The 25,297-nt window shown below is 40.5% G+C and overlaps 1 protein-coding gene across 1 annotated transcript in view; it reads right to left on the bottom strand.

The window, feature by feature from the left end:
• Positions 1-25,297, bottom strand: part of SHPRH (SNF2 histone linker PHD RING helicase) — a 97,612-nt gene that overhangs the window by 53,686 nt on the left and 18,629 nt on the right. Inside the window, exons 7-16 of the mRNA XM_019550123.1 lie at positions 23,191-23,296; positions 21,793-22,049; positions 20,639-21,334; positions 16,921-17,172; positions 14,313-14,391; positions 12,193-12,356; positions 11,848-12,104; positions 7,355-7,476; positions 3,460-3,548; positions 308-400 (exon numbers count right to left, since the gene is read on the bottom strand). Of these exons, the coding sequence (XP_019405668.1) occupies positions 308-400; positions 3,460-3,548; positions 7,355-7,476; positions 11,848-12,104; positions 12,193-12,356; positions 14,313-14,391; positions 16,921-17,172; positions 20,639-21,334; positions 21,793-22,049; positions 23,191-23,296 (2,115 nt within the window). The remainder of the gene's footprint in view (positions 1-307; positions 401-3,459; positions 3,549-7,354; positions 7,477-11,847; positions 12,105-12,192; positions 12,357-14,312; positions 14,392-16,920; positions 17,173-20,638; positions 21,335-21,792; positions 22,050-23,190; positions 23,297-25,297) is intronic.

Here is a 25,297-nt window from a genome sequence, read left to right as displayed (position 1 = left end):
AAACTACTCCTGCACAGACATTTGCAAAACAGAAGCCTTGGTGATCAGCTTTTGAAATTTCCTGTAAACACGCTTGTACCACTGGGAAAAAATCTGATCAATCAAATGAAATCAATATTCAGATCAATGAAAAACAGGTCTGTTAACCTGTTTGTCACCTATTTTATTTCATTTTTTGAAATGGCATTGTAAGTCAAAGATGACATGGCATTGTAAGCCAAAGATGGTTACATTCTTTCGAAAGTACAAACAACGCCCCCACATTGTTCTCAAAAATGTATTTGCATAAAAAATGAACAGTAATCACCTCTTCTTCAAGCCTGCTATCTCGCAAGGTTGGTGGTATCCCTGGATGTTTTGCTACCAGCAGTTCCATGAGGTTGTGTGTTGAATGTAGTCTCTATACACATACAAAGTCAACAATAATCATACAACAATGTACCATATTATTATGACAGCAGTCAAATCCTATAGGCATTTTGTGAACCAGAAAAAGATCATACAAAATCCTGTAAAGCTAGGACTCTCCTCTGTAAATCTGGAATCATTTTAGGAATGTGGGTGAGCAACATCTCTGGATATGGATAAATGCACACTTAAAATCATTTCAAAAAGGGCTGGGGAGTTTTCACTCAGAACTCTGGAAGAGCTGTTATATTCTAACAATTGTGTGTGCCACCTAGAAACAATATACATATCGAAAACCTAGCTAGCTCCAACTTTCACGCTGTTTCAACCAGAGTTTAAATTGGAGCCGTTTTTCTACATTTGTATTGTTCCTTGCTCCCATTCACTTAAATTATCAGAATAGAACTGCTGAGGCACGCTCCAGATCAGGAGCTTCCCTTTTAAAATGATTTCTTTAAAAGGACTCCAAATGCACATGTCCAAACTGTATGTGTAATACAAATCAAATATACAGAACAAAACGGACCTCTCCAAGGTTTCACAACAAATCAATGAAAAATTCTCAGCCCTTTGATTTTGTGTCATTACTTCCTATCAGAAGCAAGTCATTTACCTTAATGCATATTTGTTTAGAATGACTGTCAAAAGGAATATGGAAAGAATTGTTTAGATTTACTTTAAATAGACAAACTTGACAAAAGCCAACAGTTTGAAGTCAAAGCAATGCCTAAGAGCTTTTGCCATTTTCTTAAAATTTGCAAATATACCTTAATTGGCATAGTTATTGTTATATTAATGGCTGCCATATGATACAATAATACAGATAACAATTAATATGAAAAGTAAAGCCTTCTTGAATTAATAAACCAAAGATATTACTGGATACTATGAACATGGCTGTAGGAGGAGGAGAACTACTACATATGTGCAAGGTCCTGCATGAGAATAATGCAAATACAGTACAATAATCTAAAACACTGGTTTTCAGCCTTTTGGCCCTACAGGCCAGATCAGTCTCCGCATACCAGGATCAAGGCCCCACCCTGCCCTGAATGCTTGATTTAGCATGCAGGTCCATGACGGCCACTGGGCCCCTAACCACTTGAGGGGCATCCCACAGGCCATATGACATACTGCTGAAGGCTGAATCTGGCCCACAGACCTTGGGCTGAGCTCCCCTGATCTAAAATATTGGTGTTCAACCGTTGTTTTTTAAAAACAAGTGAAACAAATCTTAAAAGCAGAAATAGGCCAAGAGCTGCAAAGAAAAACATTATAATTCTATAATGTGTCATACCCTAATAGGAAGTATTTAAACTATATTAGAAAAGAAAAGATACATTTTTAGTTATCTCAGTCTTATTAATACAAACTAAAAAGTTCAAGATTCTGTAGTATTATTTTATAAAAATTATTAAATTTGCTAAGGGCCTGTTGTGCATGACAGAGGAGGCAGTGAAACTGTCCACACTGGGCTAGAGTGAGGTCAAGTGGCAAGGTGCCCAGCTCAATGCCCTGTTCAGCAGCAGGGATTGAGGCTGATGAGCCATCAGCTTGTATTAACTTATAAGGAGCTGTTTGGCTTCCAGATTCTTAATGTTGGTGGAAGATGGTGGGATCTCAAGCCTGTGGGAAAAGAAGACATCCTGAGATTGCCTAGCTGGCATCACTGAACCTTGCCTCCCTGAGCTTTCCAATGCCATACTTCTATCACAGTGGGTGTAAGATCATGCTCTGTCCCAGAGCACTGGGACTTTCTCTGAAATAACATTGTTTCTTTTTTCAGGTGCTGTAACAGTGTGGTGCCTGCGTGGGTCACCCAAGGGTGGGTCTCTACAGCCTTTCCCCTTCCAGGTGCAAAGTTTCCACATGGCTCTGAAGTGCAGAAGCTGAGCCATTGTTGCTGTTTGCCTCCCCCTCCCCTTTTTCTCCACTAAATTCAGCTCCAGGGAAAAAAAAAGAATGAGCAGCAGTGATGATGCTCAGCTCCTGGGTTCCATATATTAAAGAAAACTGTGACTACAACCAGTGCCCACACTGACATGCTGGTAAGATCAGAGCTTTCACGTGGCTCTGAACTGCAGGAGCTAAGCACCACCGCTGCTGCTTCCCCCCATTTTTTCCCCTGCTATTGGATTCAGCGGGATGGGGAGGGAAAGGGAAGGGGAGGTGAATGGCACCAATGCTCAGCTCCTGCAACCCAGAGCTGCGTATAAATTCAGTTCTTATTGGCATGTCAATGCAGGTGAGCAGTGCTGCTGCTCATACCTGCCTTTCCACTGTCACTCAATTTAGCCACCAGAGAAAGGAAAGGAAGAGCAGCACGAGGATTCATCTACACTGATGTATCAGTGTTCACTCCAGCTGTGCAGGGCAGAGGTTGAGCAACCCCAATCTAAAACAATACTTCAATTCTTTTGGTGGCCACAAGCACTAAATAAACAATTAGTAAACTAGCCAATTACACTGGCCACTACAAGATATGCAAACATGTCATAGTTCTAACACAAAAAGTAGATCTAAATTACCCTTGTCAAACACGTCTTTGAAAATGTCATTAGAAGTACCTGTTCTTTACATAGATATACATGCATAGCATCCTAAAGGTCTTTTCTTTTTTCCTGTTCTTTTAGAAATAACATTTCTTGCCAGAACAGAAATCTGATTTCCCTACATTTGGCTGTACTTAATACAGAAGCCATCATGGCTTCCTTCTATTTACTTCTGCCTACAAGCCAGCACCAGGAAGGCAACAGTCATATGACAAACTTGAGGAATAAGCTTGTTAAATTTTAGAGCAGAACAGCAGGTGGAGCTCTCACTTTATGCTTTAGAGAATTATTAAACATTACAAGCCCTTTGGGGCTGATTTTATGAAGATATTTAGGTGGACAGTTCTCATAGATCATAAAGAACACACTACCAGTATCACTTTGTAAATCAACTGTGAAAAAGAGTTGCATCAAAATTCTGCTGGAACCCAAGATGTACAAGAAGAAAAAGCTGGAAAATTTACTTTAAAAATGCCGTTGAATCTGAACGTGTACTTACTTGTAAGGAATCTGTTTTGAGCTTTTCTTTGTGCTCTTCAGAAGAACGTAACACCTCTCTGTATAACTCTGCAGCCAATGCATATTCACCTAAAGAATTAAAAGCTATTTATATCGAACACAGGATTTTTGTTTCCAAATAGATAGGAGTGGCCATCACCTGAAATTTGTGTAGGATATTTTCAGAAGACTATTTTCACGTGCTTTTAAAATTATTTTTATTTTTAAAAAAACATCTGTTAAAGCACATCAGATAAAGTATCGTTTATACCTGCAGGCCTCGCTAGGCCCAAGTTGACACTGCCCTATATGAAAGTTCAATGTGGAAAATAAGTTTGTAAGACTGGCATCAGAGTACGATGTTTGTGCCTTCCAGGGCAAACAGTCTGATTTCAAGTTAAGCATGGGGTTTTTTTGCAACTTCCTGTTGGAAGACTCAAAGTCGAGCAGGATTTTGCAGGTCATTTTGTTTGCATTTACATGTGCCCATGAAGTTCAAATTTTCCATTACGACAAACTGAGGGGGTTGCTACAGGGTAACTTTAGGCAGCTTCTGGAGCTCTTAACCCCTGGACTGGCTATACATTAACAACTTTAAGTGACTTCAAACACTTGTTATTTGGCTTAAAGTTATGCCACACCAGGGCTAGATTATCTCTAGCCTGCCTAAATTTGCTCCTAATTAGGTCCATTATGGTGTGGCCACTCCACACAACTATACCACCCAAGTTGAAGTCTTCCAGTATCCCAGGATGCAGTGGCCCCTCCAGAGTCAGGGCAACATGGATACCCAGGAGCAGCAGGGGCAGAGCCAGCACCACAGCCCTGGACCACCCGGCAGCCATGGTGCCTCTCAGACTGGCTCACTGCTCCATATGCCCAGGACAGATTCGGGCCACAGTTCCCAGACTAGGATTAGGAGCTACGGGCAGGACCAGCTTGCTGTTCCCACTGGGCATAGCTAGTGCCAGAGTCCTGGAGCTTGCTCACTCTGCTTACGCCCAACTACCTGGGAACATGAACGGGGTAGGGCAGAGGGACAGGTGGTACAGGAATTTCCCACCCCCACAGGCTTTGGGAAGTAGCCGAGTGACACAGCCAACGAACTGGTGGCCACACCCTTTACAGCCTAGCAGAGCATGGGGTCAGTGGGAACCAGCCTCAGGCTGCCATCTTGCAATCACTGAGCTCCACCATGCTCCAGCTGCCTACAGGTGAAGCACAGGCAGAGATGGTTTTCTGCCTTAAGGTGCAAACGCTCCACTAAGATGAACAACACTAAGCTGATTAACATTTGTGCAGCTTACAGCGTAAGGTATAACAAGGCCCTGAATCTTCTACAACATATTGCACTGGTGTAATGAAGAATCTGCCTTGATAGTACATCTTATCTCACAGTTCAGTTTACCCTCCCACAAAACTTAACTCAGTACTTTGAAACCTGACGACAAAAAAAGGAGAAAAAAAAAAGCAGGACTGGCAGAAATGGGGTGTCGCAGACAAATCAAGAATTCAGTATTACCCAGCCCAACCAAAAACACATATCTGAGCTGCAGTCAAGTCTCTCCATCACAGATAGGCCTCATCAGCCATTCTGGGACACACAGATAAGACAATAATGGAAGATGATCATCCCCCACTGTGAGGGATTGCCAAAGAAGAAACCAACAGCAAAACATTTAAGAAAAGGTTAGTTTGGATAAGCAGATATGACTGCACAAGCACAAAAATCAGACCTGTTAATATAAGGTGCCACTTTCATGATCAATTTTCAGAGAAAAACTATGGTTACATGACCACATGCACTTCAATACAGAAATAAATTGCAAAATTTACTCATGTTTTCATGGCCCCCAAGAACAAATGGAAGATGTATCTAACAAATAACTGAATGAATAGCTTGGAAAAACTCAACAAGAGTGGTGGCCCATATATAATAATGGGTGGCCCCTCCATAAATAATGGAGGCCTGGACAGAAGAAAATGAAATCACTTTTTCATTTTCAAATACCTAGAAAAGTGCTACTTGAACCAGAGGTTTTGATATTTTATATTAATTCTGAGTTGCTAGCAGTATTAAAAAAGCGCTTGTGAAAGGTACCAGATACCTGGCCTAGGGAAATAATTAATGTTTGTACTTCTTCACATTTTTTCTTTAAAAAAAGAGGTAATTCATTATTACAATGTGTTTATTGTATATGAAGTGCCCACTTCCTTTTCTGGTCAGGACCAGAAGCCACTGCAAACTGTTCATTTCAAATCTATTCAATGAAGATGAGAAGGGCTGTGATGAACCCACTCTTCCTATTGGCCAAGTTACAGGGAAGGCAGCTCATCTTGTTAAACTTTTCTTTGAATGACTGAACATAAGCTGACGAGACTGTTTCATTCAGCTACTTAACTAAAAATGATTTATATTATTTGACCTGCAAGAAACTATTAAGTATTACAGTAAACATTTCAGAGTTGGTGGGATGACACCTAATCAACAGATGCAAATGGGAAGGCATTTCCATTTAACAAACTCCATGTGTTTTCATAATCTTATTTCTTCTAGTTTTTCCTTATCCTGTATTATTTTTCCTTATTTTTTTAAATTTCTTGTAAAATTTACAAAAAAAACTGCTCTGTTTCAACTGGAAACTAACTGCCATTAACACAATTGCCATTTATATGCTAATACTTCTTCACCTAAACAGCAATTGCTGAAGTAACATAATAACTTCTTGCATTTCTTACTATCTTCTATATAGACAGCAACTGCTTTAGATTTGCGGGTAAAATGGAGTCATTGCTGCCACCTTTTGTACCTTCAACTTTAGGTCTTGCTACCCGACACCACTAGCACAGTGGTTCTCAACTTTTTCAGATTCAAGGCATCCCTTGTTAGGCTCAAAGCACCCTCTCCATATCTTTTGTGAATTGAACAGCACGCCGTTTAAAAGCTAATTTATTACTGTGCTTACCTCTTTGCAGAGGCCTAGGCAGCAGGAGGAGGGGAACTGCCACACAGTGAAAACCTGACCATGCCCTTATCTCCTCCCACCTCTCTTATCTCCTCATATTTCCTGTGCCATCCCTCAAAGGATCTTGTGGCACCCTAGCTGAGAATCACTCATCTAGCAATTCTCAGAAATATTACGAAAGTTTCCATAATTTATACAATATTCAAAGCAAAACACAATTTCACCTTACCTTTGAGTTCTCCATGGTGTTTTTAAAACCAATGTAAGCTTCAAAAACACATTTCATAGAAAGTATGAAACAAGACACAATAACATAGCTACATTCAAAAGACAGGCCAAAGATTTACATTATCTTCAGATAAGCAAAAAAAGAGACTAGAAGTAAAAAGCAAATGAAAAATGTTCCTGATAAGTTAAGCACCATACATACTTTCTAAACTATTTCACTTCTTGCCAATGACAGCTCTGAAGTTCTACTATCCACAGAAAATCTTTGATAAAAAATCCACTATCACAAGCTTAACAAAGGTGGAGAAAAAGTGGGTCTAATTCACCTCATTCTCATCAATTTCCCAGATGTGCAACTCAACTATCTTCAATGGTGTTACACCTGAATTTCACCAATGTTATAGCAGAATTAGATTTTTTTTGTATTCCTTTTACCCTCTCTGGATGAATCTAAACTGTCAAAAGAATGCTGTCAAATAAGACAATGAATAGCCTCCAAGAACAGCACCTCTTCCTTTCCTATCAGTCAGGAGGAATGTGTTGGTGCTTCAGATGCTGCCTGCGTGCTGCTCAAATTTTATGAGTCTGTTTTACATTTCTCCCTTGAATTAGTGAACTGGCCATTTTTCCAAAAGGTTAGCTAAATTCTTACCTAGCCCATTAGAAGCTGTCAAGTAATACACTCTAGCAATCTGCTTTTACCTTTAATGATATGGATACCAGCTAAGCCATTAAGGGCACACACTAGTTGTCGATGTGCTTCCTCGCATTCTGTTCGACATTTCTTCTGCAGCGATGTTAGTAGTTCCTCCATGGTCATAGTGCTGAAATAAGAATTGGATGGATCAAACTCAAAATAAAACACAATACTCTGCAAGCAGTATCCTACAGTCTACATGAAAGACTGCAGGAATCATAGAAAAGTAGAGCTAGAAGGAACGTCACAAGATCATCTAGGCCAGCCCATTGCTCACGGAAGGTTCATCCCTCACTAAACCATTCAACCCAAGTGTCTGTCTAACTTGTTTTTGTAAGCTTCCAAGGATGCAGATTCCACAACGTCTCTAGGTAGCCTGTCCCAATGCCTGATCACTCTCATACTCAGAAATTACCTCCTAATCTCTAACCTAAATTTCTCCTGCTGCAGCTTGAGGCCATTGCTTCTAGTCCTGTCCCCTGCAGTGACAGAGAAAAGCTCATCTTCATCTAACCTATAATCACCCTTCAGGGATTTGAAATGACCCCTCAGTCTTCTCTTCTTTACTCAGCAACCCTTAGATCTTTCAGCTTTTCCTCATAAGTCTCGTCTCCCAGGCCCGATTGTTTTTGTTGCCCTGCACTGGGCTCTTTTCAAACTGTCCACATCCTTTTTGCAATGTGGGGCTCAAAACTGGACAGTATTCCAGGTGAGGCCTCACTAGTGCTGAATAGAGCAAAAGAATCACATCCCTTGATCAGCAAGTGATACTCCTGTCAATACAACCCAGTGTGCTGTTGGCCTTTTTTGCAACACAAGCACACTGTTGGCTCATAGTTAGCCTATGGTTCACTATAACTCCCAGGTCCTTCTCTGAAGTACTGCAGCCTAGCCAGTGATTTCCCAATCTGTATTTCTGCATGCAGTTATTCTGTCCTAAATGCAGGGTTTTGTACTTCTCTATGCTGAATCTCATCTAACTGATTGCAGACCATTTCTCTAATCTAGGTCATTTTGAATCCCAGCCATGACCTCTAAAGTGTCTGCAGTTCCACCCAACTTGGTGTCAGCCACACATTTGTGAAGTGTGCACTTGATGCCATCATCCAAATAATTAATGAAGATATTAAACAATATCAGACCCGGGACAGACTCCTAGGGAATCCCACTCAACGCCTCCTTCCAACTAGATACAGAACCACTGAGAACTATTTACTGAGCAGGATGATCCAACTAGTTATGTATCCATTTTACAGTACGTTAATCTAGTCTGTATTTCCTTTGCTAGCTAATAAGAATTTTATGGGAGACCATGCCAAGAGCATTGCTAAAGCCAAGATATACCATGTCCACTGGGCTCCCCTCATCCAATGATCCTGTCACTTTTCCATAGAAGGAAATCAATTTGGTCAGATCACATTATCCACAACTAATATCATGCAAATATACAAATTTGCTGCACAGTAAGTATTTTGTGTAAAACAGCTTTTCCTTGATCTGTATATATATAGGGCCTGTATATATATAGGGCCTGTATCGGGAAAGTGGAAGGTAAATACCTCAGCTCTTTGTGAAAATTAGACCTGTCACAGGATTCCAATGTCATGAATTGCATTCTGCCCTACATACAGAACAATAGCTTCCAAGCCCCTATATTGCAACTGCCATTCCTACAGAGAAAGAACCTATACATAAATATTTATAAAAACATTTTCTCTCAAAAACCAATTATTTCAGTAGCATGACAGACCTCTACCAGTCTCTCATGGGCAAGAAAGAAGGTGCTATCGTAAAAGTACCTTGACTTTGGAGCTAACAAGGCCAGTACTGCCACTGTACTAAGCACAGTACAAATGAGTAACAGGCAACAGTCCATGCCAAAGAGACTTTTTAACACATCTTTTCTAACACAGGTAGAGATCAAAGAGATGCAACTTTGGATGGTATTCAGTTAGCAGGCAATTAGCTCAGAAGAGAGTGGAATGCAAGGAAGAAGTCAGGAAAGAAAGAGAGCATAAATCCTTGGAGTGAGGCCGAGATGAAAAGTCCAGGCAGGAAAAAGGATTGACATAGGCAACAATCTTCATGAGGTGAACATAACCCAAATGAAAACTATACAAAGCAGTCTGATGTCATCAGTGCTCAACAGTCCAAGCCAAGGTGGCTTCCTTACCAGATTGCTTCTCTAGCCCATGGGGCTGGGCCCTACTTGAAATTGTTGTTACACATTGTCACACATTTTGGAGAAGAGTATGTGCTTCACTGGGTCCCTGTACCACGGAAGAAAACTGTTGGAGGAAGGAGTACCCTTCACTGGGTCCTCATCTTTTCCTCTCTGCTGCAATACCAACTAAAGTTCCTTTGCATTTGTTCCTGTCAGATAAAGTTTCAATGATTGTACAGTTATTCCAGTAGAGGAAGCAGGCATGCTATCAGCTTAAAACTAAAATCATACAGAGCTAAGAAGTTTCTCAGCTGTACTATAGCAAATATGAATATAGCCTGCTGCATCTTGCTTTTCCAAGTTCTATAAAGTTTTTATTTTCAAAATCAAGAATTACGAAGAATGTGTTTAAAAGCAAGCCACACAAACATCCTTTTGCTACTACTACTAATTAACTTCAAGAGCAATTCCTGATTTTAAATTTTAGAAAAATCTAATAGTTTTCCTGTAAAAAGGGCTACATATTTACAAAACAGACAGCCTTCCTGCTACCTTTACCCAATAAAGAAAATTAATGCTATCTATCCCAGAATATACCAAAATGTAGTTTCCTTGCTTCAATCCAATTCTCCTATTCATCAGTTTTTTGGCACAAAATTCTTTATCTATTTACATGTACATAAACAAGGCCAGGAGTCAAGTCTTCTATTTATTCTGGGAATGGTCCACCTTTGCAGATAGGACTGGCTCAAAAGAAAATATATAAACAGCAACTGGAAACAGCTTTTCCTTAAACACAATGTTTGTAGAAGGAATTGGTTTTTCACTGGTGGTCTTCGACTGCAGTTGCTATGCTGCTGTCACCCATCAACATCCCCATGAAATTCAGTATCTGTCCTCAGGCAGTCAAAGTACACTCAAGAGCACAGTTTGTACGTTAAACTTGTATCCCACTGGAACACTGGGCAGCATTCAAAGATCAGCAGGGTACAAGCTGGTGGGAATTTTTCCCATCTTCCAACTCACTACTTCCACACTTTAAAGAGTATCAACGCAAGAAAATACAAGAGATTGCCTACTGCTGCAGCTGTTCAAGTAGACACTGGCATTGTTTCCAGTTGCACTGGCAAAATTTAACACTGAAGGTACTCTGCATGAGAGGAGGACACAGAAAGTAACAGACATATCAGAGGTGGAGAGCGCAGAACACAATACAACAAAAATGCAGAAGTACATTCACAGCAAAGTCTACTTTCAATTTTGTGCTTCCTATAGCACCAAGGGTTAAAAAATGTAGCAGACAGTGTTCAGTTGTTCCAATGGAAGTATTCATAGATTGTTAGGGGCTGGAAAGGATCTCTCAGATCATTGGGTCCAGACCCACTCCAGGTAAAAAGACAGCTGTGGTCAAGTGACTCCAGAGAGGTGACTGTCCACTCTCCTGTATGCAAGTATGTATCTACATACTTGCTCTCTAGTAGTTGCCTCTAACTGAAGCAGGAGCACTTGCTCTGTGGGGAGTATTATCAACCCTTTTTGGCTAAAGAGAGGTTTGCAACAATGGCTTAGTGGGGCACATGGCAAGATATTGAGAAGCATGTGTACATGAAAGCAGGCAAACAGCTTTTGAACAATTAATCCTATTTTAAGTAAGTTTATTACCACCAGATTCAAAGTGGTGTGTTTTTTAAAAACCTTTTGTGTGCTAGTCAGACTCTTCGTGCACTGTTCTTTCAGAAAATAAATTTTAGGAGTTAGATGATACTCCTAGGCTAGACTCCTTCCAAGTTAAGTTTCATTTCTCAAGTTTCAGTTCTCAGCTCTACTACAATGGGGGCCAACCTTTTTGGCAGGCATGCCACTCCAATCTCCTGCCTGATCTGCTGCTCTGCTTTCTGCTTGCTGCCGAATCTGTCACTGTGTTCCCTACTACCTTCTTTATCTACTGTATGCCACACAGAGAGGCAATCTATGTGCCAGATTGGCCACCCTTTCTGGACTACATGTCAATGTTTTAACTGTAAACACTTAACTTCAGTGATATTTTTTTACCTGTCTTAAAACATGGAAAAATCTCAGTTTAGTTTCTCATGGCAAATTTGGCACCTTCGGTACTATTCTGCCCCAGTATTGCACCCAGGAATTGTTAGAAATAAACAACCCCGTTGATCCTGCTGAGCTTCCAATACAGCTTGATGTAGCTTGGCATCAGGTAACTCAATATACAGTATTCACTATTGATCCTGCACCATTAGAGTCAGAGTTTTGCCTCTGATTTCAAAGGACATGGGAACAAACCCCCAGTGACCAAATGAAGCAGGGATAAAAATTCACCTTTTCTGTAGTGGCAAGAATTCCCCACGGACAGCCTGTGGATGACAGCAAGCCTGTCTCAGCCGCAACAACGGGTACAAAATGGAAGTGACCGTCCTTCTATCCAAACTGCTAAGCTTAAGAGTCCAATCAGAAATTTTGCGGAGTTTTACCAAAGCATCCTGGCAGCACACCTCATGCTGGCGATGATAGAAGTGTCTCTCCACAGGAGAAAAGTGAAGCCAGTGAACATTCTCTGTCTGAGGGGGTATTTGAATCTGAAAAAACATATAAATACAGTAATATGCAAATAATGTTCCTGGAGAAAGCACTGTTTACAAACAATATTTTTCAAAGATTGTTTACTTGGTCAATCACGTCCTTCTTTGCTGACCTCCACATTATCTTGGCAATGAGGTTGTAGAGAGGCTGAGGATTTTTCCTACAGTAAGGTCGATACAAAAGCTGATCCCACCAATGTTTGACCCAGTAAGGATCAACTCCAAGAAAAAGAACTAACCCGTAAAGATCTGACAAAAGAAAAACATATTGGAATGAGAATGTCTTCACTGCTAAAATTATCAATTCAAGAGTAATATCACTAGATATGAAATACCTAAATTCTTTATACCATAAGGGTAAATTCAGTTCATCATTCTTTAGTGGTGTTAAGAAATTAAGTGCTAGGTTCCCGCCTGTTTTGCAGGGACATAAAATATCCTCTAATTCTCTGCATAAAGATTTTGAATTTGTCCAAGAATATCATTAAAATCACAAATGCTGCTCTCCACCACTGTTTTGACTCCAGATGATCATTACCCCAGACCTAACTGAATTCAGATAAGTTTCATTCTTGTGAACACATTTTAATATTCAGACAAAGGCATTAAAAGACTTTCAATAATAAGTACTCTACCAGAATTGGCAAATTTCGTTTTCTCTTCGGGGACCCAGTTTAGCAGTTTATCCCTTTTCAGTACTTTGCTTAAGTATATAACCATGCATTTAAACCTAGCAAAAGACTGTGGGAATTAAACATGCTCCTAAGTGCTTTGGTTAACTGGGTCCTGGAAAAAAAATACAGGCAAGTATGGTAGTATGTTAAGGATGTTTAGAGTTCCATGTTTTCTCTCTCTTGTTGAGAAAATCATTGATCCAATCTATCATGTTTGCTGGTAATAAATATAGTCACCTCCTTCTGCAGATTTATTTCAAAATTTCTTTAATTATACATTCTTATGATTGATCAATATATTACTAAACCCACTCATAGTGCATCATGGATTAATCCCCAGTACTGACATTTTTCAGAATTTGAGGCCTAGTTCACAAATGCACACAGGAAAATATACGAGTTTAAGAACCAAAAAATTGCCTCAGTGTCCTTGCCTGGCAACACATACTGCTGTGCCCATCAGTATTATGCCAAATGGAATTGCTTCTTCCTCTTTGCCTGCTTGAAAGCTGCCTAGAGAAACCATCCACTCTGTGAATTGTGGAAAAAAGATAAAAGGGTCCAGTTTGCAGGGACAGTGGCAATAAAACTGATTTTACCATTTCTACCGTCTTAATTTGGAATCTTACTTTGGCAAAATACTTAAAGGAGTGATAACAATGGAGTTATATAAAAGTGAAGGATGATCCTTATATTTCTGCCTAGGATGTTATTGGTCCAAGTGAGGCAAAACCAAAAAAGACTTGGTAAGATGTAGAGTAGTCCCAGTGGCCACATCTGAGATCTGAAAGGTTTCTCTAATGGTGGCAGACTGTCACACTCTGCAAGGAAAGGTCTCAGATCCCTTTTTGTTCACTCATTGTGGGAACCTGAGGTGCAAACCTGAGCATGCATTAACTCATATGGCTGCTTGAGTTCCAGCCTGTGAGAGGAAGCATAAAAGTCCAAGTCATAAAATCACTTCACCTACTAAAATTTATGCCTACATCTCAATTCTAATCTTAGTAACAGGCAACTAGGCTTTATTTACAAGTTTCAGGTTCGAGTCTTTCACTTTCAGGAGGCCCAATGCCTTCTACAGCAAAAGATCAGGGTTGAGGACTTGCATTTTGTATGATATCTAATCCATTGCTTGTGCATAAATGGTACTATTAGGTGAGCTCTACCAATATTGTTTAAAGACACAATTTAGGCCAGTAGATATCAGGGTGTTTTTTGGGTTTTTTTTTAAATCATAGGTTAAATAATGTTGAGGCCAAAATACTTTATAAAACAATTCAATTTGTCAGGTACATATCTGAAAGCAGCATAAAGCAACTTGTAAATTAAGACTAATAACAGAAATTTCTGTTAGAACCACCTCTCATTCTTTCTTTTTCTTTCAGGTGAATATCTGGATACAGTGTAAACATTTTCTTCCCTACAAATTGTAAAGCAGTAGAAACTGAAACTCCTTCAAACCACTACACATTTTTGCAAAAAAAAAAAAAAAAAAGCAGCTACATGTATTACACTGCTATGCAAAGTTCACCTTCTAATCCTCGTTGCACAGGAGTGCCACTGACACACCAGCGGTTGATTCCACTCAAACGAAGTGCCATTTCAGCAGCCTAATGAAAGGAGACAGGAAAACAATTAAAAAACATGAGAAAACCAGAGGGCCAGAAAAAGAGATCATTTTCTTTTGAAGAACAATGGCCGTATGTTTCAGCTTTATAAAGCCCTTCTTAACCAGGTGCCTATAGAGAGCTTCAATCAACAGAACGTTTTCATTGTTTGAAAAAAGGTGGACAAGAAGATTTTGTGCCTGGGCTAATGAAGGAGGGTGAAGGTGTCTTGCTATGGCTCGGGAATTACTGAGAGTCAACAGCTGGAAACAAAGAGGGCTAGGATCCAAGTTTAAGCCAGGGGTGAGCAACTACTTGGGCTGGAGAGCCATTTTAACATATATGTGTACACAAACACACACATGTGCAGACACCCAAATGTACACAAGCTCCCCTCAGCTCTCCCTGCACCCCTTCCCCCGCCCAAGTCCTTGGCACATGGCTGGGCTGAAAGGAGCCGTGCCAGTCCGCTCCGCCTGCATCCATGTAGCCTAAACCAGTGTGTGGGAACTACTCCGGCCTTGTGCCAGGGCATCAGGGTGGAGGAAAGGGTGTAGAGAGAAAGGAGAAGGGGTTTGGGAGCCAGGGGTTATCTAGGCCTGGCCAAGCCAATGTTGGACTGTGTTCCTCGCCTCTCCCTGCACCCCCTCGCCTGCCCTGAGCCCCTGGCATGCAGCCAGGCAGGTGCAGTGCTGTGTTCCTGTGCACAACTTTGGGCCACGTGGGCACAGCTGGAGGTGGCTGGTGTGGCTCCTGCCCAACCCAGCTACATGCCTGGGACCTGGCTTCATGCAGGAGCCGTGCCATCTGCTCCACCTGTGCTCACATGGTGCAGCCCAAAGCAGTGGGTGGGAACACACCATGGCATGTTAGCAGCACCTGTGCCCCTCCGAGGTCCTGGCTGGCTTGGCAAGGCCTGGGTTACCAGCAGGTCCTGGCCCTCTTCCCCACCAGGGGGCAGAATCATACCTGAGCTTTGACTCTCACTGGGTGCTGGGCTGTCTGGTCTGCAAATGGCTGCAGAGTCGAAGCAGCACACAGAAAACAGTGCAAGGCACAAGCCCACCCACAAAACTCAGTGACCCCTGCCTTGGAGTGTACACTGGGGGTTGGCAGGTGAGCCAGGCTGGGGAGGGGTTCCCTGGTCACTGGAGCTGAAGCTGCTGTTGCTGCTGCATTCAGCTACGGCATGGGAAAAGGAGAAAGGCAAGACGCACCAAAACCCACGTAGCTGCAGGATGGATATACTTCTTCAGAGGAACAGCCACAGACCAGGTAGAATCCCTTGGTGGGCTGGATTCAGCCTACAGGCAGCATTTTACCCACCCCCAGTTTAAGCCCTGCTTTGGACTTGTGAATAGGTAAACATATACTTGGGTCAATTGGGCTGGGGAAACAAAAGGTGCTAGTGACATCACTGCCTGGTGTGCCCACACCAGGGAAAACTAGGCTTGGGCAGACCTTTGACCTTTCAGCTAATTTAGAGAAATACCATCTTTAACACAATAAACATTTACAAATTTTGGTCTGAGAAACATGTTCCTGCGTGGGCAAGAACAGCAGCACTTCCCTACTTGTAAAAGGAAAGAACCGATTCATGAAGAGCAATACATCTGACAGCTACCTACCTAGGAAATATGATCTTGGCTCCCTTTGCTTCCAGCTGCTAACTACCAATAAATAGACTGCTAGAATTACATTGGGTATTTCTTGGACCTAAAAAGCAATTCCTATATTTGCCACACCGACATTAAAAAACCATGAATGGAAACAGGAAGGAGACACTCTAATAAAACATGGACCACATTTTGAAAGAGTGCCAATAACCCTGCACAATGGAAAACTAATAAGGCTGGTACAGACACATAAACATCCCTTCCATCAGACTGGTTAATCTTTTAAAAATGAAACTGTCACCTGAGAACTGGTAGGATCTATGATTGCAGATCTAATTCAAACTGGATAAAGCATTTGAGACAAAAGAAGGCAGAGTGACAGTGCACACATGCATAAAAACAGTAAAAACTGTTACTTAAATAGCATTTTCTCCTTATCTTCAGCTACAAGGTGAAAAAAAAATTAAAACAATCTCCCTCTGCAAACTGCTGAGAAAAAAAGTCAGCCTGTTGTATGGTGCTACTTTAACTTCTTCATCCAAAGGAAATATTTATGCCTCTGAACCATGTCACAGAACAGGGTAGTGCCTTGCTTGAAACTGTCAAACACCGTATCTGACATGATGACCCAGGTCTTTAAACTGTCAGTGTAGATTATGTTAAACACTTTTTGAGCCAGATATACTTCACAGTCTGCCCAAATTCTGACAGGGAAAAATATAATAGTAAATATCTCTAAGGGAAAGTAAACTATCCATCACTTCTGAAGAACAAACTACAAGGACAAATTATTTATATGCAATACATATTAAGACCAAAAAATAGCAGCTCTACAGTACTTTTTGTCTAAGTTAAAAATACAAGCTTATCAAATTTTCTCAAGTTCAATACAGACATGCCCTGGAGATTCCCTTACCTTTGCTGTAGTGCATTCAACCATCTGTGCTTCATCTAGGCATATCCTCCACCACTCCACTGCTACTAAAGGGCTTGGGATGGCCATATACCGCTTCTGGTTCCTGAAACGGCGTCCATCTTCACTGTTGCTGTGAGGGATGTCCACGTAGTTTAGTTCAGTGCGGAGGACATCATATGTGGTGATAACTATTTCCTGTTCTGCCAACATATGAGGCTGCAAGAATCCGTGTTTCTTCACGCCTTGATATACCTACATTAATTTATACATACAAGCAAAAGGACAAAGAATGAAGAGACATCCACATCTGAAAAAAGAAAAGTTCCCCACATTAAGTAATGTCAGTTTGTAAAATCTCTACTCAAAAATATTTTATTTACTTATATAAAATGTGAAGGCAACAATGTTTCTGAGTATTTCTTCCTAGAGAAAAAAAAGATAGGTTTCAATATTTCAGATGACAGTTGTGTATGCAACCACATAAAAAAAAAGCCACTTAAAAGCCCTTCCAGTAGATGTGTTATGCTTTTTGATTCGTTTCTGACACTTAAGAATATCATGGAAGAGTAGGCAAAGATAGCAGCATACAATCAATTTAAGGTAGGCGTGTCAAAGATCTGGCCCATGAAAACCTACTGACTGGTCACGGTGATGATGCTTGTCAGTCTCGGAATGGACCTTCACACTGGATGTGATGCATGCTGGATCAGCCTTGCATATGCTGTATGCAATGTAGGGCCAATGCATTGCAGACCCGTGCTGGTCTACAATGTGTGCTGTACATGGTGCAAGAGCTGAGACTGCCCAATGTACTGGACTGATTTGGCCAATTCATGGTCTGGCCCTGCACAATTCTTGCAGATAACAGAGCCAAGTGAGTTTGACGCTCCTCATTTACAGAATCAAGGTATGGGCTACACTGTTATTTCTAATCTCAAATGAGATCTCTGAGCAGAATCAGTGAAAAAGGAGAAACAGATATGAAAAATGGCGGCTTGCACATCAACAGTACATACATTTTCTGTAATGGCTTTCTATCAGAAATGCCAGAAGTCTGACAAGCAAAACAGCTTTGTCATTTATAGCAGAATGCATCTGTCCCTCTTTTACCTCAACATTTTTAATGCAATCCCTTTGAAGCATACAAAAGCTTATAGTAAGTGCATATGTTAAATAAAACCGTGTAATTAATATACTTGTATACGCTAAAATTTTACATCTGAAGCAAAATGCAGTAAAAATTGTAAACCTTAATCTTTTCTTTATGTATACTTTGAATACCTTAAGATATTAACAGTCATGTTTCAGATGGTATAGAATTTAACAAATACCATCCATGAGTGTAAAAATGCACAAACATCTGGCTGTCCACAAAGATTTTTAGATACCTAATATTAAAGCAATTAGCAATTTCTGCTAAAGATGTGCACCTATTACATGCTTTCTTTTCCCATCATATCACCAAGTATATTCCACTTATTCATTATTCCTACTAAGATCCAATTCAAAACTGCAGATTCACCATTTACTTAATTGTTTTCTGAAAATCTACTGTCATTACTCCCACCCATATATGTAGGCACCAACATCCCTCCTATAACCTCCTCTGTGCTTTAACTCCAATTATAACTACGTTCAAGAAATCCTAGTTAGCACTTTTCCCACTTCTCTACCTAAAGAAATTAACTTATTTTCAAACCTCATCTTAAAACAAGCTTTGTCCCTTCCCTTGCCCCTGTTCTTTTCTCATTCTAGAATGCTTCAATCAGCAACTTTATGTAAAGTAGCTATATACAATTCTATAAACACACTTTTTTTAGTCTTTGTTGCCTGTAGGGTATACTATGCTATATTCCAAAAACCTTTATTTTGCAAAAACAGGCATCAAAGATTAAAAACTCGTAATTAGTACAAATCACTCAAAAAGGGGAACAAGTTAATGAAACCTTAATTTGTTTCCTGTGTACAAATTATGATAGTCTTAAAAATCCATGAGCATGTAATATTCCCCCCTCTACCCTCCATTTTCCTCCTCCTTGGGTTCCTGTCTGGAGCAAAAACAAGTCTTGTTCAACCTGAAGAAATAATTACAATTAAATTTTGCTGAGCCTTTGCAGTCCCAGGATCAACAATTATTAGCTGTGGTTACCAGATATATGAAATTCAGTTGGCCCACAGGAACTAAGAGAAGCTAGAGCAGGGGCAGGCAATTATTTTGGGCAGAGGGCTGCTTACTGAGTTTTGGCAAGCCATCAAGGGCAGATAAATATTAATTTTCTAATTTTTTTAGGGGCCCCGCGGGCCAGATAGAATGGCCTGGCAGGCCACATCCAGCCCCCGGGCTGCATTTTGCCCACCCCTGAGGTACAGCATGCTCACTGCAGCTAGTGTCTGGTAAAGTTAGCTGCCAAACTAAAAACATCCACTAAGCTTGTGAGAAAAGTTTTCAGAGGTTTACAGTAGGTACATCTGCATGACCTCTCACAAAACAGTAAGTATACTGTGTAGTTTAACCCTCCTGACAAAAGTCCATGCTTCAAAAATATGGCAAGTGGCGATAAGGGTGGCAGAACTCCTTAGTAAATCTGATGCAAAAGTATCTTCTTTACTTTTTTTTTTAAAACATGGAAAATTATTTTTCCTAGCCTTGTTTTCAGAAGTGACTGAACTATTTTAGCTGTAATTTCAAAACAAACAAAAAACCCTGCAGAAATTCCGTTTGGGATAGATACCATCCTGGATCGTTTAATGTTAGAAAAGTTTTAAGCAACTGAAAACAGAAACTTAATCGAAAACACTCCCTAACCTTAACTACTGGAAATGCAACTTGAGCCACTTATGATAATGCCTATTGTACAGAGCCACTTGGGATAATTTTCATGAAAGCTGCTGCAAAAATAAGCTTTCAGTCCTATAAAGACTTACTTTAATACATAGACAGTTCTTTTGATTTCAGTGGTAATTTTTACATGTGAATATCTTTTGACTTTGCAGGTTTGAATATAGCTAATAATTCATTTAGGTGTGCTAGTTATTATGTTATTGGAATGCTCGTTTGTATGCACATGACAGTAGAGTTTACTGGTACAGCTGCTAGGAACCAAATAAAAAAAGTAACATAAAAGATTTCCAGATAAGTCACCTCCTGGCAAGTGTATGAGAGGCAAGACCTGAGCTATTAGTTGAGAAGTTGCTGCTTTCAGGTACCATCCAAGTTAAAAGACTCTTTCTGTTACAGATGGAAATCAGAAGTACACCACACAAATGAAAAAGTCACTCTCTAGAGAGAAATGGGAAGCAGCTGAGGGAGCTGTTCATAGAGGGCAACCAGGCAGGCACAGAAACAGAATCTGCTGGGGGGTCTAAACCAGGCTCTCCACTTCATGGCAGTAATACTGTTTACGTGAGAGATAAGCATGTAGCTCTCTTTCATGTCCTGCTTCGTTTCTACTGTTCCAAACAAGAAATGAAATAGGCATAAAGCTCACAAGCTGATGAAAAAGAAGACTTGCAGGTAACTGATCAAGTCAGGTAAGCACAGGTAAACCACGGGCTGCTGTAGCCCAAGACCCAGTCTAATTATGGGGATGCTACCCCAGAAGGGGTCAGGGCACAAAACTTTATATTCCTGGGGAGGCACTCAGACAACAGAGAAGGGGTAAGGAGGAAGACAGCCCTAAACCATAGTATAATTTTCCAGAATACAAAATCACCCTACCAGAACTCGAAGGGAAGATGATCGCACATGCCTGTTGATCTCATCCACCCACTGATGACAGATAGAACTTGGAGAGATTATCAGAGTTGCTCCTGTGGAAACTGGTTTCATTGCTACTAAGCAATGAGGACAGTAAAAGGGCTTGACGTTCAAGTTTTCTTCTTTGTAGTTTACACACTCAGCATGTTGCCACAAGTGGCACTTCAGGCACTGCACACGGGCCTTATAATCAATCAACCCAAGTTCACCACAAATGCATTCAAAACGGTAGTCAGAAGTATTGAACGGATATACAGAACTGGCATGCTGTACACCACTGCTGACTTGCTCTTGGGACCCTGAGCACTGGCCCTCAGAGAAGTCTTGCTGGACTTCATCATCATCTGATTTTTTAGGTATACTAATAACAGCAGAATTGGTGGTGTCACTGGACACAAGGAGGTTTCCCTGCACGTCAGACTCTAGGTCTATAACTTCTGGAGAATTTTGATCTTTGATGCAGGTTTTATGACCTGTCTCAGACTTTCTATTATTTCTGGTAGTTGCACAATAGTCATGCTCCTCTGGAGTGATGTTGCCAAACTGTGGTGATTTAAGGACATTTTCAGTGGCTGCTTTCCTACTCGCCAAATCTTTGGTTTGAGTTTTAGCATCAGGCAAACATTTCTTCTGAATCCTTTCAGAACTCTTTGTTACCTATATAAAAAAAAACACCGTCAGATTTTTTTTGCTTTTTTGTGAAGAAGTGTAACTACACCAAACTAAATTACAAACATTTCATATATTTTCTGATTTGGAAAGTTTTGTTTACAGTGTTTTCCACAGAACTTCTTGATTGTAATAACAAGGCAACTGCCAACCCTTCCAACAATGTTTGTCTTTTTTTACCAATCGAAGTCTTTAGTCTCCATACTTGACCTACATTAGTTCCATCCACTTCTTATCCATTTGGGATGTCCATATACAGTAACTTTTAATTTCTATTTTCACAGTAAATGCTTCGATTTTTTTCCCCTAAAAATAAACTAAATACCTTGAGTCTAGCACTCACAGACAACACTTTGAATTGTATCACTATTGTGACAGCATACAAGTAGCAAAGCAAAACATCCCTATGCAACATCTGCCTTAACAGCTATTTCAGCACAGTTTACCTGCTCTTTGTTTTTTTCTCGCCTTTTCTGTTCCTTGTAATTCTTCCCTAACTTGAAAGATCCAGCCAATCCATGGCCTTTGACCTGTTCTACTACTTGGTCTGCAATTAGTTTCTCCAAAGTCCTTTTAAGAAGCCTTCGATTTCTCTGTATATCATACTTGTATATGGCACTAATATACTTAAATATTGCAATGATGGAAGCTCCTTTCTTCACATTCATTTCTTTCACAGCTGTTAATATCATCACTCGTAAACCTACATGCAAAAAACAAAAAACCCCCAGTTCAAATACAGTAAAAAGTTACACAGAAGAAAACACTTAAATAGGAGATTTAAAACACAGTATTATCTGCAAGTGGATTAGAAAGCTTGAAAAGAAACTAAGGTCTGGCAATATAGTTAGCAGTGACAGCAACTGTTATGCTCAGGCTTGTCTTGAAGGCCATTACTTTTCAATCAAGACATGCAAGCTAACCAAAAGTACACATAACAGAAATATAACAGTCAACTTTAGGCCCCCTCTACACGTGCACGTAAAGGTATGATGGGATCTAATGCACAATTCACATAATCATTCATTAGATCCCATCATACCTTATTGCCAGTGCAGGGGAAGTCTGATTCTGGGCTCCCCGTGCAGCAGCAAGAAGCAAGTTCTCCTGGCTGGGAGCCCCATGCACCACAACTGAGGGGCTCCCAGCCATGAGGGTGCCCCTGTAGCAATCCTCTGGCCCTACAGGTTGGGATGGAATTGCCCCTGCAGTGATCTTTTGGCCCAAGGGGTTTCCTGCATCCCATAGCCACACGGATAGTGCCAGCCACAATCCCCAGGGTCCTGGGGTTTCATATGCCCTTGAACCCTAGGAATCATGGCAGCTGCAATCCCCAGGGCTCAGGGATTTCACTCATTCCTGAGCCCTGGGATCACAGTTGCCTTGATCTCTAGAGCCTGGAGGTTTCATGCTGGGCATAGTGCGCCACTCTGGTTGGGAGCGCCGTCACCTGGACGATGCGGCTCCCAGTCATAGAAGAGATACTGCTACACATGCAAATTAAAGCTTGATAACAAACAGGTATACAGTTAGTACACATTTTCAAGGTCTAACTTTATAGACAGTTAGAGCTTTTTATGGCGTAATAGCTATTTTGCATGTGTAGCTGATCTCCAGTTAATTTACAATACCTTTAATATTTAGAGGGGGAGCCAGTAACACAGAATGTGCAAACAAGGTACTTGGTCAAATAAAGCATCAATCAAATTGCTCCATTTTATACAGTCAAGAACAATCTCTGAGCTCCTGCCAAACTGCCAATAGTGTACTCAACAAGAAAAGTTTAGATCTTTCAGATGTAAGCATGTTATAAACAAACATTATGCCTCTCCAAAAATACTTACTGGGATACTGTATTTTTTCCTTCAATTTAAGCTCTATTTTCTTTGCTCTTTTCTTTTTGCTTCCTTCATTAGGTTGGGGTGGAACAAAGAAGTTCACTAGTTTACCCTAATGCAAACAATATTCAATAATGTCACAGACACCAACATAATAGTTTTATAAAATTAGTCTTTTCAGTTAGTGGACTAACAACAGAATAAGTACACACTATCAACTGGAGAGATAAAAGTATTTATTTAAGAAAAATGAAACATTTTATGTTTCATAGTAATCAATAACCCCATAAAATACTGTTAAAAAGTGAAAAAAAATATACTTATCCCATAACTGAAGTTCTTTTGAGATATGCAGTAGATATATTCAGTAAACATGCTCTGAACAGAGTCTTTAGGGGCAGTAGCACCCTAGCACCTATTCACATCCTTTACCACTGAAGAAAGATAGAATTGCAAGACTTTGTAACTGCAAAAACATATGCACGCCTACAGATATAGGCAAAAAAAACATCTTGAAGAACTCCAATTACAGTTAGGTATAAGTGCTTGTGCATAGAAAATTCTACTCACGGTGACTAACTGATCTAAGGAGGTAGACGCCTAGTGTCTAGCTAAAGAAAAACTGCAAGAAATCTCTGCCAAAAGCAGCATCAAACCTTGATGTTTCCATGAAAGTATGTTTTGTAAAAAAAGTATGAGATGACACCTCTCCCCCATGCCTGCCTTGCAGATGTCTGAAATGAGAACGTTTTTACAAAGAAGCTGAATAAACTGCCTACACACTACTAGAGCACACCTAATTTGAAATGGAGAGATCTAGACTAGTTATGTCACAATGATTTTAACAAAACACAAAACCCATCTGGACAGTCTCCGAATTGATATCAGCTGATCACTTCATCTATAAAAGGTACAAACAAGGCACTTGCTCCAAAAAACAACACTGAAAATGAAAGACTAAATTTAGGGACAGTGAAGGAATGTATGAAACCTCCTGGATCTTCAACCCCAGTCCCCTGAAACTGGAGAAAACTGAATTGTGTAATTTATATATTCTGTTTACAAACATCCAACTCTTGAAAAACTGTTCCAAACCCCCCCCCCACCCTTCTTCCCCGACACAAAACTCTCACTTCTCTGATGGTTGAAAACTATTCTAATTTCCAGCCTATATTTATTTACAGCTCATTTACCCCACCTGCTCTTGTGCCAGTATTGTTCTTTAATTTGCACAGCTTTGTATTCTAGTGCTCATCCTTGATGCTTTTATGATAGCCATCCTGCCCCTCCACAGCCTTTGCTTGTATAGGCTAAGCAAGCTAAACTCTAGGACAGCCCTAAAGCAGAACTGTTCAACTGGCAGCCTGCAGGTTGCATGCAGCCCACAAAGGATTAATTCATGGTGCACAGGGTCTCACCTAGGTGCTGCTCTCCCCATAGCTTCCTCTTCCTGCCTTGATCCGTGGGAGTGGGAAGGGGAAGTCAGAGGGATGCCTGGGAGGGTGCTGTGGCCCATGTGGTACAGCTCCTGGCTGCTCAGAAGTTGGACAGCCCGACAGCCCTGATGTAAAGCATCCAATCTATTTCTAACCCCCTTATCAGAGTGCCATTTGGGAAAAAGATGTCAGTAAGCAATAAAAAACAGAAGCATGTAACCATCTGGACAGGACTTAGGGTCATAGTCTGAAAGATATTTTCTGTGGGTAAAATACAGTGTAAGATGGTCCATGAGGACCTACAGCTCCCCAATTTCTAACCTAAGGTAACAACAACCAAGAACCAAATCCTTATAAGCAAATGAAGCCCAATGTAGTCTCTGATTAACACATAAGAACCTCATTAAGATTGTGCTGGCAAGAACCTGGTCACTGGAGTGAAACCAGTCATTTTCTATAGGAGTGTGTATTGTTGAGAGGGTAAACAGTGATAACATGAAGAAACTATTGCTATGTGTACCCTACAGCAGCTAGTTTACCTTTTACACAGAGTAGGAAGCCCAAGATCATAAACACCGTGCACTGAGTTCTATTTAGCAGCATAAACTTACTGATTACAATCTTTTCTACTATGGACAGTTGATTACCATAATCTAAGTATATGCTATATACCAAAT

The sequence above is a fragment of the Crocodylus porosus genome, unplaced genomic scaffold (genome assembly GCF_001723895.1).
Source record: "Crocodylus porosus isolate Cpor-Errol unplaced genomic scaffold, CroPor_comp1, whole genome shotgun sequence".
Lineage (NCBI taxonomy): Eukaryota > Metazoa > Chordata > Crocodylia > Crocodylidae > Crocodylus > Crocodylus porosus.
Note: the sequence above shows the minus strand (reverse complement) of the source record. Positions and strands in the feature narration are given on the sequence as shown.